General features: G+C 36.7%; 1 protein-coding gene across 1 annotated transcript in view; it reads right to left on the bottom strand.

Moving 5' to 3' along the window:
• LOC126965225 (espin) overlaps positions 1-18435 on the bottom strand; it is a 138926-nt gene that overhangs the window by 71234 nt on the left and 49257 nt on the right. The window contains exon 2 of the mRNA XM_050808696.1: positions 8986-9171. Within this exon, the coding sequence (XP_050664653.1) occupies positions 8986-9171 (186 nt within the window). The remainder of the gene's footprint in view (positions 1-8985; positions 9172-18435) is intronic.

Below are 18435 nucleotides of genomic sequence, written 5' to 3'. Positions count from 1 at the left end.
AATCGTCCTTTATGGATATTTTGAAATATTTGCTTTGCAAATTGCGATAGATACCTAATAACAAACTTTATAAATTAATTATTCGGATCTCAATAGTTATTAAAAAAAACTGATTAATTTTACGGCAAGGCTCCTTTCTCCAGAGAAACTAAAATTCCGATATGATTTCAACATTGAAAACGCTAATTAATGAACATTCATTAATTAGGATATTATTACTGAGGACAAAAGAATATTGTTACTTTTGCCAATATTGCAGATATGGAGTTAGTTTTAAAAAATTTTGGGCATGAAACGCGGAAAAAATACAGCTACATACTTACGTACCTATTACCTATATTATATTATATACCTACACATCAATTATTATTGTCACTTATACGTAAATACTCCTAGAAATTGTGAGGTCTAGTACCTTTATTTAATTAAAAGCAACTTTAAAATTGCCTTAGAAAATGCTATAAAAAACTCTATCAAAGGATGACGGTAAAATTGTTTCAATTATCAACCAATGAAGAGATTTAACCAAATAAAATATGAATGTGTTTAACAATAATATTATTCAAGATGTCAAAATTAAGGCGGCAAAACAATCACAGTACCACAGACAATACACAGACCACAGAGTAAAATCACTCATATACTTGCACTCGACGCGAGCGTAAGTAGAGTCGCATCTCACTTGACTAGTGCATTTCTGGGCTAAAGCAAAACATTACGGTACATGCCATGTTGGTACGCTTAGCGTTGAGAGGTGGAGATAGCGTACTGTATATACATATAAAGATGATATCCTAAATTAATTATTTTTATAAGACTTGATAACTAATATTATATATAAAATAATATATACTGTAATCTGTTGTAGAAATGGTCAAAGTACATAAATCTCAAAGAAAATAATAATATTATGTAAAAATAAACGCCATTTAAAAAGCGACGTGACTAAATGAACATATTAATATTGAAAAACAAGTTTCGGCATATTTTTAGAAAATTCTTATTTTAATAAACAAGTGCAAGATATTAATGGGATATCAAAGTCTCTTTTGCGCTGATTTTGCGTAAATATGGCCCTGAGGCAAGCCATTTTGATTCTGTAGAATTTAGCCCACGACGCCCCCTTCACACTAAACCTTATTTAATTTTTTTGTAAATGTGTGTAGGTTTACTCTTTTTTTTTATGATAATAAGGGCCGAGACGAGCAGGACGTTCAACTGATGGTAATTGATACGCCTTGCACATTACAATGCAGTGCCGCTAAGGATTCTTGAAAACCCAACGATTCTGAGCGCGCACTACAACTGTGCTCGTCACCTTGAGACACAAGATGTTAAGTCTCATTTGCCCAGTAATTTCAGTAGCTACGGCGCCCTTCAAAGTGAAACACAGTAATGCTTTCACATTGCTGTTTCACGGCAGAAATAGGCGCCGTCGTGGTACCCATAATATAGCCGGCATCCTGTGTAAAGGTGCCTCCCACTGGTACTCACGATACTTTTATTCATTTCAAGAACTTTGGATGTACATATGAGTTCCAAAATCTCATTCACGTTAATGATTTCAATTGAGACCGAACTGCCACCTCCTGGAGTATGTTTTTCCTTTTTAAGAAGTAAATTATTTTTATCAATCCATTACACTTATCGCGAACCATAAAATTGAAAGTGTTAATCTCATAAATTCTCACAAAACCGTACAATATGTCCCAAATCATAAGATTAAAATATCGTTCGTTTAAAATATGAAAAACATGATGTTTTATAATAACCGTTCCTTTTAACCTGCCAGTTATGTCACCATGAACGCAACCTTAATTCGAGCCTCACCTACTTACTGGTCTCGTTTTTTCGCATAATACCATTTATTTTCTCCTCCGGTAATGTTCCGTGAATACTAGTTATATGCAAATTTAATTATTCTTTTTTTACTTTTTATCGCGGATTAAACAACACGGCGGTTACTTCATAAGAATTTTTTAAATGCAAGTGTCATGAAGGTATGAATGAGTGAGGTTTTGGTACCGTGCGAACATTTAATAAAAAAAGTAAATATTGCGACTAGTCAAAGTTTTTTCTTAATATAATTTTAATATTTGCAACTTGTCTTGCAGTTAATAATAGATATTCTTTTTATTGAAGGGAAAACGGGAGTGCTGTTCACCTGATACTAAGTGATCACCGCCACCCATGTTCTCATGCAACCCCATAGGAATCACAGGATCGTTGCCAGTTTTTACCCGACATGTATGTTCTGCAGCCTGAACAGCTTGATGGATTTTACCTTCAAAGCTGCCGTTAGATTCGTATTAATTATTAAGGTGACACCTGGTTATATTACCGTTTTTTTTAGGAAAGGGTACGTGCTTTTTTAAAGGTCGTATCGCCCTGGAGATACCGACCAAGAAAGCTCACTCCATAATTTGAGTTTACCAAAACAAAAAAAAAATTGTAAATAAGTTGAACTAGAGCTCGATCATAATCCATAATTTTAAAGAGAAAAAGTGTAAGTATTAATTTGGTCATCATACAGTCCGACTCTTGTTTGACATATATTTAAGAAGAACGTAAAGTACAAGTTACAATATTGTTCTTTTTAACTTTCTATATTTCTACTCTATGTCAAAAATTAAAAAGCGCCCGTCGCGTAATATATTGAACCATTGACTCTCACAGCGGAGGACCTGTTCTATCCTCGCCCGCCACGTACCAACGTTTTTTCGATGTTTGAATTAATTTGTTCGTTTATACACTTTATTTACACGATGACAATATTTTTGTCATTCATCTGGTTTCCAAGAATTTATGGCCCGCAGTGAGCATACCATCATAAAATGGTATGTGCTATTAGATAAATTAATTAGATTGTATAAAAATAAGTAATTATTTTTATAATTTTTCGTGCATATTATATCTATTGTTTTGGAGGAGTGTATTTGAAGGCGGTTGTTTTTACCTGACACGGACTACTATGCCCATTTATAGAAATATAATAAGATAGTTATAGAGATTTTATAAGTGCTAATTCCTTGCGGGACGACTCATGAAGTTTCGGAGCATCAACGTGTCCTCGTAAAATTCGACACATAATTTTTAGCTGGTCGCAAGTCCGCCTGACCAGGTAATTGATGTATCCACTACAGTGTATCATAAGCAAATCACACTATAAATATAGTTCTTTAAAGAGGATAAAAGTATGAGATAATCATACTTTTCACTGTAAAGAATATTTTAATGCTTGACACGATCCTAGCACGGTCATGATATGATACCTTTGTAGTGTGCAGACGCCTTTATATCTGACGTTTTGAGACTATTGAATATATTATTAAATTACCCTTTAAATATCCAAGACAGACCATATCCAAGATCTTTCATATTCCTTATTGCAGAATAAATAAAAAAACATTGGACTTAACGCACCCATCATCATCAAAAAATACAACGACGTAAATTCAAAATTTTTTAAAAACCGATATTTGCAACGCTCCGACGTACTTTTTCCTCTTCATTATAAAGCCGTATAAATTTTAACCTATACTTTATATATGTATTATGTGTTCATCTTTAATTGTTACATATGTCAGAATTGTACCTAGTTTATATGAATGTGTAATATATTATGTAATGTTTATGATCCAAATAAATAAATAAATATTATGATTATTAAAATTCAAATTCAAATATTTTTATTCAAAATAGGATGTGACATCACTTATTGAAATTAAAAAAAAAACTACCACCCATTCCAAAATGAATGCCTCAGACCTGAGAAGAATGGGCGCAACAAACTCAGCGGGCTTTTTTTTTCGTCGAATAAATATGTTTACAAAGTAATAAACTTATTATTTAATAGCCTGAGGGCGGTCACTCCATTCCCAATCTGTGGTATCATTAAGAAAGTCATTTATGTTATAGTAACCTTTACCATACAAACGTTTTTTAACAATTCTTGTGAATAACGTAATACTTTTGTTTTGAACATTTTCTGAGATCTTGTTGTAAAAGCATATACATCGCCCCACAAAAGACTTACTAACTCGACTTAGCCGAGTAGTAGGCATCATCAGTTTATGTCTGTTCCTGGTGTTAACATTAGGGTTATGACAGTTATTAAATTAGTGGATTCTATACACTAAGTCAAATAAAGTGATGGCTTGCATAGAAAAGCAGTCTAACAATGCACAGAAGACATGAACAAAGAGTAATCTCAAGATTGAGAGCAAATTGCCAACGTCGTGAGCATATACTGTGAAGATGAACATCTTCAGGAGCGGCGGCAATTAATTCGGTAACGCTTTCACCGTCCGCACACCGCGCAACAACTTGAGATCTTTATAAATAGTTGGAAACTACAATTATGTATGTATGTCTTAATTTCCTCCATAATATCCCTTAAATAACAAGCTCAAATGCGTTATTCTAGCATGTGTGATAGACTTTTTATCAGATTGATTTTTTGATAGTGTTCAATAGTGCCAATTTTTTGAAGTTAATCTTCTTTAGGCACGTTATGATTGAAAATTTAAGATGCGCGCGCATCACTGTAAAGCAAAAGAAACACGGTGAAGTTGGTTCCTAAAAAATTCTGACGTTTGCGATATTCGTTAATTTTTTTTGTTTGGTTTCTTCGTCCATTATTAGGGCAGGCAACGGGTTCAAGCCCATACAGCCGTATTCGTTATTTAATAATTAATTGTCAAAGCCATCTTTGCAAGATATTTACAATATTGTTCTTTCTACAAACGTAGAATAGCAGGAGCAATAAATTATTTTAAGGATTCTTGCTTTGTTACGCCAAAAAAGTATAACTTCTTGCGTGCATACATATTAAGTACCTACAAACTCACTTTTTTCCGGTTCATTAACTTTATACTTAACGTGGGTATGTAACGTATTCCGGGCACAGCTAGTATATTATAATATATTTAGTAACGCCGTCTTGTCAAAATTCCAATACCTAGGACGATTATCTAAATTATATTCTACTTACAATATATTCCACAATATAATAAAACGATCGTTTATCAATTTGCAAGCTAATAATAACACTATCGATATCTACAATAGATTGGCATTCAAAAATAAGAAACTAATTCAAAATTATATATCAAAACACACAAAGTTTTCTTTAACTTGGCATCAACTTCGACTAATTGTAGAAAATATTTAATTTTTAACTTACCACGTTTTAAATATATATGGGATGTGAAATGGACTTCTTTTTTAGACGCTTTATAGCTTCACCTGTATGTTTGTTTGTTTGTAACCGAGTCATTTGGACGCGATTTTGACCCTCTTTAAACGGCCAGATTTCGTTCAAACTTCGTATAATCGAGGACCGATGACAATACATTAATTTGATTGATAAAATATTCAATTTTTCAATTTGAAAAATAAGATTTTTGTTATATTTTTTCATCAATCCTAGATATATGATATCCTAGATGGTCATTGTATGGCACTATGTAGTAGGCAGGCTCCTTTACATAGATTAAGAGATTCATTTTAACTAAGGCGTATATATACATAAACTAAGCTGAGTTTAAGTTTAGCATAGTCGTTAATTTTGTTTTTATAGTCATTTGACAGCAGCTGAGATTATTCTTAGCTTAAGTTAAAACAGCCCATTGCAATACTGGATTTGTAAACAATGATTTATTGCCGGTTAGAAATTGTTCAAAATAAAAAGTAGTTAAAAGACACGCCTCTTATAGAAAACTAAACTAAAATAGAAAATATGTTCTATTTAATATTATAAAGCGTGTTTTTTACGTTTTTTTTTAACTAATATTTGCATTATTAAATAAAAAATTCTCGTTGGTATTCGAAAATTTCCTAATATTAGATAAATCGGTTAAACTTAAAATTAACATCAATTCCTGCCTTATAGACGATATATGAAAATTATATGAATAAACAATATCTTATTTTGCAATTTGGAAATTGGAATAATTTTATCAAATTAATGTATTGTCCTCGATAAATCTACGAAGTTGGAATGAAGTCCGGCCATTAAAAGTGGATCAAATTCGTGCCCAAATGAGTCGGTTACAAACAAACATAAATACAGGTGAAGGTAATATTTTTATTAGATTTGAAGCGTGTAAAAATCTATGAAACTACAAGCATGCAGTCGCCTCTGATGACTTTTATCCGCAAATATTTGATGTCTTATGAAATTATTATTATAAAACACATATTACAACCGTTGCTACCTGCGCCTGCGCCGTTTGGAACGCTATTTGGTAATAGTACATTATCAATATGCGTATCACTCCGGCTAGATAAACCACATCAATTTCCTATGTGCCGTGCAAGTAGATGCTCTTGGGCGTCGCGGGCTAACCTGCCTAAAATCGGCAGGCCGTACTATCAGTCGTCATGCAAGCTATTTTACAGACAAATAGTGGCATGAGCACAGGGAAGACGCCAATGTGGGACGCAACTTCCGTCGACACTCTGGCTCCTTCTCAAGTCCAAGTTACTTCGTTTGGTGCTGGCGCTGGTACTTCAACTGTCGAAGGCGGCAAACGTAAATATACCAGTCTCAGTGTATCTAACATACGTCGATCCTCTCACAGCTCATGACAAAAACCCATCTATCCACTATATACCATACCAACATACCAACGAATTCTTTTGTATTTTGGCCACATAATGTGGTATCTTCGCATAATGCGAATGAGAGTCTGGAGAAATTGATTGTAGTTGGGAACACAAATGGCAAGCAAGCCGATCTCCTACCAGATGAACCGACCAAATAGAAGTCTCCAAGTCCCCGAGGTTTAGCTCCGTCGTCAGGACCACGATGGACAGAAACAAATAGTTCACTCCAAGGACCACTTGTTGACAACCACGATCCTCGGTCATAAGGGATAGACTAGAGAGAGAGTCTCTTACATCTTTGTGTCGTTTGGTGTCGGGGCACTTGGCCTACAAATGTTATGGTTTTCGAATAAAGAATAAGTTCTTATTGCATGAAAGAAATTGCGGGCACGTAGGAAATAGAGTGGAAATTATTGCAATAAATGCAATGTGTGATGGGGCGTTACAAGAAACACATCGAGTTGATGCCGTTTTTGTCTGTTCATCGTCCAGTCACGAAGTAACGGGGTGGGTAACAGTATACAGCTATGATTAATGCTCTCAAACCTACTTACTGCTAACTTTAACTTAAACGTTAACTTAAATAACAAATGTTATGCATGATTATGTTACAACATTGTGCACGTGTTACAAAATATGTATAAAAATAGTTTAAAAAAAAAACTAAAAAACATGCTTTGGTTGAAAAGATAATAGATGAAATTTAAAATGAACATCAATACCTGCCTTATCGAGGATAGATGAAAAAATATAACAAAAATCTTATTTTTCAAATTGAAAAATTGAATATTTTATCAATCAAATTAATGTATTGTCATCAGTCCTCGATAATACGAAGTTTGAACGAAATCTGGCCGTTTAAAGTGGGTCAAAATCGCGTCCAAATGACTCGGTTACAAACAAACATACATACAGGTGAAGCTATAAAGCGTCTAAGAAAGAAGTCCATTTCACTTCCCATGTATATTTAAAACGTGGTAAGTTAAAAATCATATATTTTCTACAAGTAGTCGAAGTAGACGCCAAGTTATATATCAAAAAATTTTAATTGTTTGATATATAAATTTGAATTAGTTTCTTATTTTTTCTTATTTTAGAATGCCAATCTATTGTAGCTTTTTTTTTAAGAATGGGGAGGACAAACGAGCGAATGGGTCCTGATTATTACGTGATGCTAAGTGATCACCGAAGAACAGGGGTGTTACCGGTTTTAATGGAAAGTGCTTTCTTGAAGAGAATGAGAAAGAATACATAGCTCGTATATTAATGCGGATGACTTCCTTATGGCATGATACTGCTACGGCCAATTTTAGGCAGATTATTTGTTGAGAATACCAATTTTGATGATATTTTGTACATGTTGCTGTACATGCGCTCTCGTGTTTGAGTCCTTTTACCGTTCAAGTTTACAATATTACCAAGTGTTATTGCCTTTCGTGTTCGCTACCATACGTAATCATAAATCAAATCAAATTAAAATCACTTAATTCATGTAGGCCACGGAAATGACACTTATGAATGTCAAAAAATTAATTTTTATTGTTGAATATAACGCCGCTTCTGAAAGTGTTACGCTAATGAGAAGAAGTGGCAAGAAACTCATTGTCACTCTTTTAAATCAACATTTAAGTACATTTTTACATTATATGTAAAGTGACATGACTGAGCAACAGAAGTATTCAATTACAATAAATGACAGGCAAAAAACTATTTTGTTTAATGTTTATTTTTATACCATCAATTAAGCCCCACTGTCGCCGGTTGGTGACAAACAAAATCAATACTTTGCATATAATAAATAATTAACGTATCTAAAAAGCTATCTAGCAAACTCCTGATTTAGGAATTTGAATATAATGTTGATTGACGATCCCTATAGCCCAGTGGTTAGTGACCCTGCCAACTAAGCTAGAGTTCCCGAGTTCGAATCCCGGTAGGTGCACACATTTATATGATGAATATAAATGTTTGTTTCCATGGATGTTAAATTGCATTTAAATATGTTTAAGTAAGTATATTATATTATATAAATCGTTGTCTTGCACCCATATATAGCCTGTACGGCTATGCCTAGTTTGAGGCAAGATAATTTGTGTAAGAGTGTGTCAATATTATATATTATACTAGCGGACCCGACAGACGTTGTCCTGTACACACGTCTTAAGTTAGAAAAATCCGCCCGAAGGTTAGGAGTACATCACTAGCATACATAGGAGAATTATTTGTCGACTTATTGAGAAAATCATCAAAATTGGTCCGGCCATTTAGGAGGTAGTTCAATTATGAATTATTAGTTTAGCCGGTTAGGAGGAGTTCACAGTCAACACACGTACAGAAGAATGATATATATAAATATTATCATAAAGATAAACTTACGAGACATCTGGTGTGGTGTTGGCAAGCAGCCGGACACAATCGAGACAACCTCTTGCGGCGGCGTAGTGCAGCGCTAGGGCTCCGTTGTTGGCCCGACTTCCGGTGCTCCCGGAAGCTGTAGGCCCCGCGCCGCCAGATGGCATGGCGCGGCCACACCACCAACCCTCGACAGCTAATCGTCCGCTCCTACAAATAAAACAAACGCGGTAAAAAGATTAGTAAATTGACTGAAGTAGATAGGACTCCACTAGTTTACTTTAGTTATTTCAATAGTATTATGTCCTATGGGGCCAGCCTTTGTACTGCAGAAGCCCTTTCGCGCTATTTATAACCTAGGTCCTCAAGAACCATTGAGAGCTAATTTAACGAAATAAACATTTTAACTGTTGCATCTCAATATATCCTTGATAATGTACTTATATACTGTATGTACAGTTATAAACTTATAACCATAATGTTATGATTTCACCCTATTTAAAAAAAAAAGTTTTTATGAAAATTGAATAATAATTTGAAAAGGTGATATAAGCGGAATTCAAAATTCCACGATTAAAATAACGCCTTTTATCACAAATCACACAACGGGTAGTAAAATAAAGTCATACTCATTAGTCATTAAAAGTAAAAGTTAATACACATGATACTTTTAAATGTTAAACCTTTCCTTATCGTTTGCCATGAAGCGCCATCTAACAATGACTAGTGAAGGCACCACTATAATACCAATCTTAGTTCATCTACTCTAATAGAGATGGCGCTATACTTTTCCTTATTTAATGTGAGTGATCTGAATAGAGCCATATAAGGTTTTAAATGAAATGATAATACTGAATAATTTAGTTAAATAACTGTTATTTTAAAATATAAATAGTCATTACTTCATACGTCATTACGTCAAAATGGTATATACCTCGCGCATCACGTTGACGTCTGGCATTCCACATCCGCGCGTTTTTGCCACTTTGTGGAATCGATTTCTGGCTTCTGTTTTCCCGAACCGATACGATTTAGGGACGTTCAAGAAAAGAGCATACTTCCACCTTATAGGTCGGCAACTCATCTCTTGTTGTTGCGGATGTCCATTGCCTCAACAATCCCCATCCCGTGAGCCTCTTGGCCGTTTGCCTCCTCTTACATAAAAAATAAAGATAGTTGACAGAGTGGTCGTTGCCAATTCTTTGCCATTCATAGTGTACCGCTGCCTAAGGCTCCTACAAGTTAGTACACATGAACAATGTTACGTCCAAAGCTGTTTAGTGTGTCTATCTCTTGGGTAATCTGCCTCTTGCTCCTGTGTCCTCTCTACATCACCAGACGATTGATGGACGCCTCTCTACACCGTGCAACGTTGACAAATAGTATGAAAATGCGACAATGCACAGCGCGTATCAAAGACGCTTTTTGATGTAGATATCTTGGAATATGGACATGTTGTTCTTCTAATTTTCCCAAAAGATCCAGTTTTCTACGGCGCAGATGAATAACATTTTTTTTATGGAATAGGAGGAAAAACGAGCGTACGGGTCGCCTGTTGTTAAGTGATCACCGCCGCCCACAATCTCTTGCAACACCAGAGGAATCACAGGAGCTTTGCCGGCCTTTATGGAAGGTGTACGCGCTTTTTGTGAAGGTACCCATGTCGTATCGTCCCGAAAACACTACACAAGGAAGCTCATTCCACAGCTTTGTAGTACATGGAAGAAAGCTCCTTGAAAACCGCACTGTGGAGGTGTGGCGGTCCCACACATCCAGATGGTGGGGATGAAATCCTAACTTGTAGCGTGTCGTGCGAAGGTGGAATTCGGCGGCAGGAATCAGGTTAAACAGCTCTTCGGAACACTCCCCGTGATAAATGCGGTAGAAGACACACAATGAAGCGACGTCTCTACGCAACGCCAAGTGATCCAGCCGTTCATAGAGCACTGGGTCCCCGACAATTCGAGCTGCACTGCGATGCACGCGGTCAAATGGATCGAGCTGATACTGGGGTGCGCCAGACCAGAGATGACAGCAATACTCCATGTGTGGCCGGATCTGCGCTTTGTAGAGGGCTAGTATGTGGGCCGGCTTGAAGTATTGCCGTGCTCTATTAATGACGCCTAGTTTCTTTGAAGCCAATTTGGCTTTGCCATCCAGATGACCACGAAATTGGCAATCGCTCGAGATTTCGAGACCCAGTATTCCGATACTAGGCGAGGCTTTGAGGGAAGTGTTCTCGAAGAGCGGTGATACGACAAATGGGGTTTTTATAGTGGTAAACGCGCAAACTTGAGTCTTCTGGGGGTTAAATTGCACAAGGTTCAATTTTCCCCATTCCGCGACCTTCTCAAGAGAGGACTCGATAGAAGACACAAGATTCTCCCGGCACTGGTCGACGATTTCCCGAGAGAGACCTGCATGGCCCGTGTATACGGCATCACCAGTGCTGTCGTCTGCATAGCAATGAATGTTGGAGGTATCCAACATATCATTGATATGCAGAAGAAACAGCGTGGGAGACAGCAAACAGCCTTGGGGCACTCCAGCATTCACGGGCTTCGGGTTCGAGCAATATCCGTCGACAACGACCAGGCAATGGTCGGACGTTCCGAGAGGGGAGTCGACAAAGACCTGGTAATATCATCGGGATGTGTAGTCAGTAGAAGATCCAATAAGGACGGCATGTGGCTATCCACATCCGGGAGCCGCGTTGGCGACTCAACCAATTGGGACAGACCATACGCCAATGCAAAATTATGCACAGATCGCCCTGCGTAGTCTGTGGTACGTGATCCAAGCCATTCGGCATTGTGCCCGTTGAAATCACCCAAGACTACGATTTCAGCGCAGGGGATCTGTGCAAGCACGTCGTCAAGTGCCGCTTGAACGCAGCCCATGAGATGATCGGTTTCTGCGTTACCACCATGGGACCTGTAGACACACGCATAGATGCGGACGCGGTCCTCTAAATCTACGCGGAGCCAGAGAGTGTACAGGTCCCTACCCTCAAAATTGCCGAGACGGCGACAGCAGATATCCTCCCTAACGTACACACATACCCCGGCATGAGGCAACAAAATTGTGCTCAATTTTGTACCCGGGGTACGTTAAATATGACGTATCGCTAGGTCGAGATATCTGCGTCTCCGTAAGGAAACACATGGCCGGCTGCGCCGTCTCAAGGTGGAGGTGGACGGCGTTTAAATTGGAGTGAATACCCCTGATATCGCAAAAGTCCACGTTGAGTGTGGAGCGGGGTGCCGTGGTGTTACTGCCTCGTTTGTCCTAGGTCATGCGCGGTTCAGTGTCCTCCCCAGAATACGAAGGGCAGCCCGAGCTAGAGTGCTCGGGGAGGGATTCTCCGACTCTGGTAGAGCCGGTACCCTCCTGGGGTAAAATCTTTTTAAGTTCCGCTGTCATATTCGGGTGGAGGGGGGGGGGGGGGGGGAATGGCCACCGGTCCTCGACACTAACCTATGCGAAACATAGCGGCACTAGGCCGCTACTTCACGCCGGTATTCTGTGTGTAAAATTTATTGATGTAGGCGTTACTGTGCGGAAATCCATAATTATACAGTCTCAGTCTCGTGCCAGATTTTGGCGAGATATATAGCTATAAAATAATCATAATCTAGTCCCAGGCTGTCCGATTACTTAGATATTCAGCTGTGGAGTAGTAGGATCTACGACAGAGCAATTTTTTTATAAAACGTTTAAATTTATTTATAGTGACAGCCTGAACAGTGGCTGGGACTTTATAATAAAAGGGTATGCATTTACCATTTTGAATAAAATATTTCAATTTGAATTTAAGCCAAGTATAGCCAAACACTATTAAATCAATCTTTGATAAAATTACCTCATTGCGATGCGTACGTACTCACTCAACCGTAATTACGTAACCTCGCAAGATGGACATTAACCCATCCGTTACCCGATTAACCTATATTGAAGAACCGGTCCAAATACGGGACTCAATAGTCTCCCACAAATGTATATGTTGAGTGATACCGTTGTCATCCTAAAAGATTATATTTTATGACTTTTTCGCTTATCAATAGTAATTTTATTCATAATAACAAAGCAGAAGAATTATTTTATTTGTTTGTATGGTTAATTGTTGGATCGCGTAAATCTATGACTCCATCAATGAAAGATTCAAAGAAACTGGGCGTCATTAATAGAGCACGGCAATACTTCAAGCCGGCCCACATTCTAGCGCTGTACAAAGCGCAGGTCCGGCCACACATGGAGTATTGCTGTCATCTCTGGTGTGGCGCACCCCAATATCAGCTCGATCCATTTGATCGCGTGCAACGCAGAGCAGCGCGAATTGTCGGGGACCCAGTACTCTGTGAACGGCTGGATCACTTGGCGTTGCGTAGAGACGTCGCTTCATTGTGTGTCTTCTACCGCATTTATCACGGGGAGTGTTCCGAAGAGCTGTTTTACCTAATTCCTGCCGCCGAATTCCACCTTGGTATGACACGCCACAAGTTAGGATATCATCCTCACCATCTGGATGTGTGGCGGTCCTCCACAGTGCGGTTTACAAGGAGCTTTCTTCCACGTACTACAAAGCTGTGGAATGAACTTCCTTGTGCGGTGTTTCCGGGACGATACGACATGGGTACCTTCAAAAAAAGCGCGTACACCTCCCTTAAAGGCCGGCAACGCTCCTGTGATTCCTCTGGTGTTGCAAGAGAGTATGGGCGGCGGTGATCACTTAACAACGTACGGTACGCTCGTTTGTCCTCCTATTCCATAAAAAAAAAAAAAACAGAATCAGTTGACTATCTAATCTGCATTAGTGTGATGACCTGACCTGATAAAATTTTTATTCAAAACAAAACTGAAGGTCGCAAAGATCTGTTCGATTAGATCTGTTAAAAGTGATGTTTTTCAAACCATATATATTTCCAACAATCGACTTACACAATAACTACAATTTGTTAACTATTCGCTAAATATATAAAATTGCCGTTTTATTGTAATTCGAAATACCTACTTCGAATTGACATAGAACCTTCATAGCTTGAGATTTTTGAGTGAAACTTCTTTTACATGGTACCCATGTAGTTCTTCTTTTAAAAATGTGCAACATTCGATTATCGACTTTCAGTTGATTGTTTTATTCAGCTTAGACAAGAAAGATGGCTACTTCGAAAATTCGAGCGATTTTTAAAACTAGTTCTGACGCGGAACTAACTCGGCAGTAACAGCTCGCAATATCAATGTTGCGTCTATATCAAGGCTGCTAATGAACACACAGTGCGATTTTTGTTTAAACACTTTCGTGAGGGAAACTTTGATTTGAAGAACGTACCACGTGGAAGCCCACACAGGTGAATAACAATGAATTGAAAGATATGGTGGAAGCCGATCGGAGCCAAACTACCCAGGAATTAGCGGCATGGTTTAACGTTACTTTACTAACAATATTGACTCATTTGCAACAAATCAATAAAATAAAAAAATATGAAAAATGGGTGCCTCAAGAATTGACTGATCTGAAGAAAGAAACTCGTGCTGTAACTTGTGTTGCCTTGTTGAATCGATACAGAAATGAAGGAATATTGTATGGAACTTTGACAGGCGATGAAAAGTTCTTCTTTTTTTTCTAAAGAAGGATTGTTAAAGAAGGATTCTTTAGGATAACCGTAAGCGAAAAATGTATTAATAAGGACACCGATTTAAAAAATTACAATAATCTTAACTAGAATTAGATTAATTAATTAATTTTTATACTTTTTTGTGCATATTATATATATTGTTTTGGAATAGTGTTTTGAAGTCGGTTGTTTTTTTGTTAAACTTTTTTGACTTTTGATTTTTAGTGAATTTGAAGTACACTAACTAACAATTTGCCTAGATATACTAAATTTATTAATGCAGCAATGAACGTAAGCGCTTTGCAATTTGATTACAGACGGTTAGAAATTCTGACACAGATCGCACCCTTACTGTAAGTCGTTAAGGAGTCCCATTGATCATCATATTCGACTACGACAATTACTTGACCATCACTATGTTATGGTAGATGACTTAAATATCCGGATAGCATAAAAAATATTCGGCCGAGTATCGTAAAATTGCTCCTAAGAATTGAAGAGTTCCGTTACTTTGTCATGGATTCTGTAATCAGAATCGGTTGGCGCGATATTGAGTTATTCGTTAACTTATCATCCACTTTGATATACGTGTGTATAGCAAATTTAAGACTTTTATGGTTTTCTCATGGATGCCATTGGATCTCTGACCACACGGGAAGCACCAGCTTTTAAATAAAAAAAATAATAAAAATCGGTTCACAAAGTTTTGAGGTAACAAACATAAAAAAAACATACCGACGAATTGAGAACCTCCTAAGGAGGACCTTTTTAACCGACTTCAAAGGCTATGAAGTCGGTTAAAAAGGTAATGGGAACTGTTTGGTGGTCTCAGCATGGTGTTATTCACTAAAGCTCTCTTCGATTTGGTTAAGCAATAACGGCAAATGTCTACTGTGCCGAACTCCGAATAATGAATGATAGCAAAACTAGCAGTGAAACAGCCCCGACTTAAAAGGCATAAAAGGCATTTATTTTTTCAAAATTGATTCCTTTAGAATTCTTTTTGATGTCATTTCTAATAACTACTAGATACTACTATCGCTTCGGAGACAAATGGCGCTCTGAGAGAGAAGAAGCGGCGCAAGAAACTCTCCCAGCATTCTTTTTTTGCGCTCTTTTCAATAAAAATATACAATATTGTGCAATCATTTCTATCGCTATAAAATAATCAATCTAGTCCCAGGTTGTCCGATAATTTGGATATTCAGCAGTGGAGTAATAGGATTTACGACAAAGCAATTTTTTTTTATAAAATATTTAAATTTATTTATAGATAATGCCTGAACAGTGGCTGGGACTTATTAATCAATCTTCACTATTATTGCTCCACGATAACGCGAGACCTCATACAGCACGAGAAACTGTTTTAAGTCTACGGGAACTGCAATTAGAAACCATTTGTCATCCTGCGTATTCGCCAGTCTTTGCTACAACTACCCTTTTTATCGTGATTTGGACAATTCGCGTAAATTTTCTTCAAAAAGTTTTCTTCTCAGAGGGCAGTACAAAATACTTTCACACAGTTTGTCGAAGTCAGATCACCACACGTGATCTACAATGTATAGATAATAATGGTAATTAGTTTTATAAAATAAATATGTTAAATTAATAGAAATCAATTTAATGTTTTCAGTTCAAATCGGCAATTACATACTTATGAAATTGCGTACTTAAAGCTTCACCGTCACTTAGGTACCTTTTATTGCCAGCCTGACCCAAAAACGCAGAGTTTGCCATTCGCCCTAGCCCTAACAGTAAAACCAAATTTAAGAAAAAACATTATAACTGCCAATCGGTATACATTTACAATAAGCTTAACAGCAGACTTCATATCTACAGACTTACAATAACCGAAACAAAACGTGTTCTATAACTCTATTGTAATTAAACTATGACGAACACACACACACACTTATATATGTAAATTTATTTTATTTTATTCTCAATCTGTATACGCACCCAGTAACGGGACCTAGTACATCGGCCCTTGCGACTAGCTTGTTAAATTTAATTTCTTTAAGTCAATATTTTTTTTTGGTTATATAGAGTAAGAGGCTAAACGTATCCTCCACCGAATAAAGGCCAGGTTAGTTGGTAACGTAAAACCATGCTAAGTCCAGGCCACGTGTTTTTCCTCTAGAGGAAAATAGAGGAGGTAGATGCTAGACGCTTAAACGAAAGTCTGCATACCCTTTTTTTAATTTCAGTAAAAAAACGCCTATATATATTTTATATATAAAATTCTCTTGTCACAATGTAAGTTACCTTACTGCTCCGAAACGGCTTTATTGATATTTACCAAATTTTATATGCATATTTAGAAGGTTTGAGAATCGGCTACTATCTATTTTTAATACCCCTAAGTGATAAGGGTTGTTCACCCTTAAATTTTTTTTTAAATTTTTGGACAATTTTTTTTATTTTTATTTTATTATCATTCAGCATTAAAAAATACATACAACTCCAAATTTTCACAGGTCTACGATCAACACATATTTTTGTATCGCAATTTTAATATTGTTCTCTTCCATCCACAGATACGCAATAGAGTTGCAAGATGGCAATCGAATATAATGATTATTGTAGTACTATAAATTTTATTTACGATATATTTAGTAGGTCTGAGAATCGGTCGTCATCTGTTTTTTATACCCCAAAAAGTTTTATTATTGATTTTTTTTTTATTACTTTATATGACAATACAACGTTTGCTGGGTCAGCTAGTATCTATATAAAAAAAAATTCGTAATGGATATATTATATAAATAATGACCTACATAAATATTGATCCTACCAACATCAAAAAAAATCGCGATAACTTAAAGAGTATTTTATTTAATTTACGACCCATATAGCCGAATGGTTAGTGACCCTGAATTACTAAGCTAGAGGTCTCGGGTTCGAATCCCGGCAGGTGCAATCATTTATATGATGAATATGTATGTTCCGAGTCATGGATTTTTATATGTATTTATGTATGTTTAAGTCAGTATATTGTATTAAATAAAATATCGTTGTCTTTTACCCATAGTACAGGCTATGCCTATTTTGGGGCAAGATAATTTGTGTAAAAGTGTGTCAATATTATTATTATTATTATATACAGATTTTCCGCAGCGCACAGCAAGTGTCAAATTGATTTTTTTATACAGACAATCTTCACTCAAAAAAGCCTATTACTTTAAACAATTAAATTAATTTGTTTAAAGACAGACTTTCAGCTGATGGTAAGTGATACGCCCCGCCCATTACAACGCAGTGTCGCTCAGGATTCTTAACTGAAGCCAAAATGTTGAGTGTTATCGCAATTGCGCTTGTCAATTTGAGACATAAGATGTTAAGTCTCATTTGCCCAGTAATTTCACTAGCTTTGGCGCCCAAAAGAAGACTCCCACTGATACATTATTTTTTTGTCTCTTTATGTATGTGTCTCAGTTATCTCAACTGAATAAAAGAAACCCTCATGAGAACTTGAAATGAAACGCCCCTATTTTGTAGCGAGTACATCCCACTCTGTCCAAATTTAGAATCTCGAACAGTCTCGACCTTTTAAAAAAGAGAACTCAAAACTCCAACCACTCTGTCCTAAATTAGAATCTCAACCAGTCTCGATCTTTTAATTCAAGAGAGCTCAAAAATCCAACTCCTCTATTATAAATAAAGCGCAAAAATTTTTGAATCTCGAACAATCATCTTTGAATTTCAGTTCTTAAAACTGAAAAATCGCCTCCCTGATCCTTAGTCCATGCACTCAAACCCCAAATGAATCCTACCAAAACACAATAAAAAAAAACTTTTGACATTCATACACATTGACAGTCATTTCAGTTATTTTGATTTGATTTGAACTACGTAATTG

This window comes from Leptidea sinapis, chromosome 7 (assembly GCF_905404315.1).
Source record: "Leptidea sinapis chromosome 7, ilLepSina1.1, whole genome shotgun sequence".
Lineage (NCBI taxonomy): Eukaryota > Metazoa > Arthropoda > Insecta > Lepidoptera > Pieridae > Leptidea > Leptidea sinapis.
The sequence above is the reverse complement of the archived record's forward strand: the minus strand, read 5'-3'. Positions and strand labels throughout refer to the sequence as shown.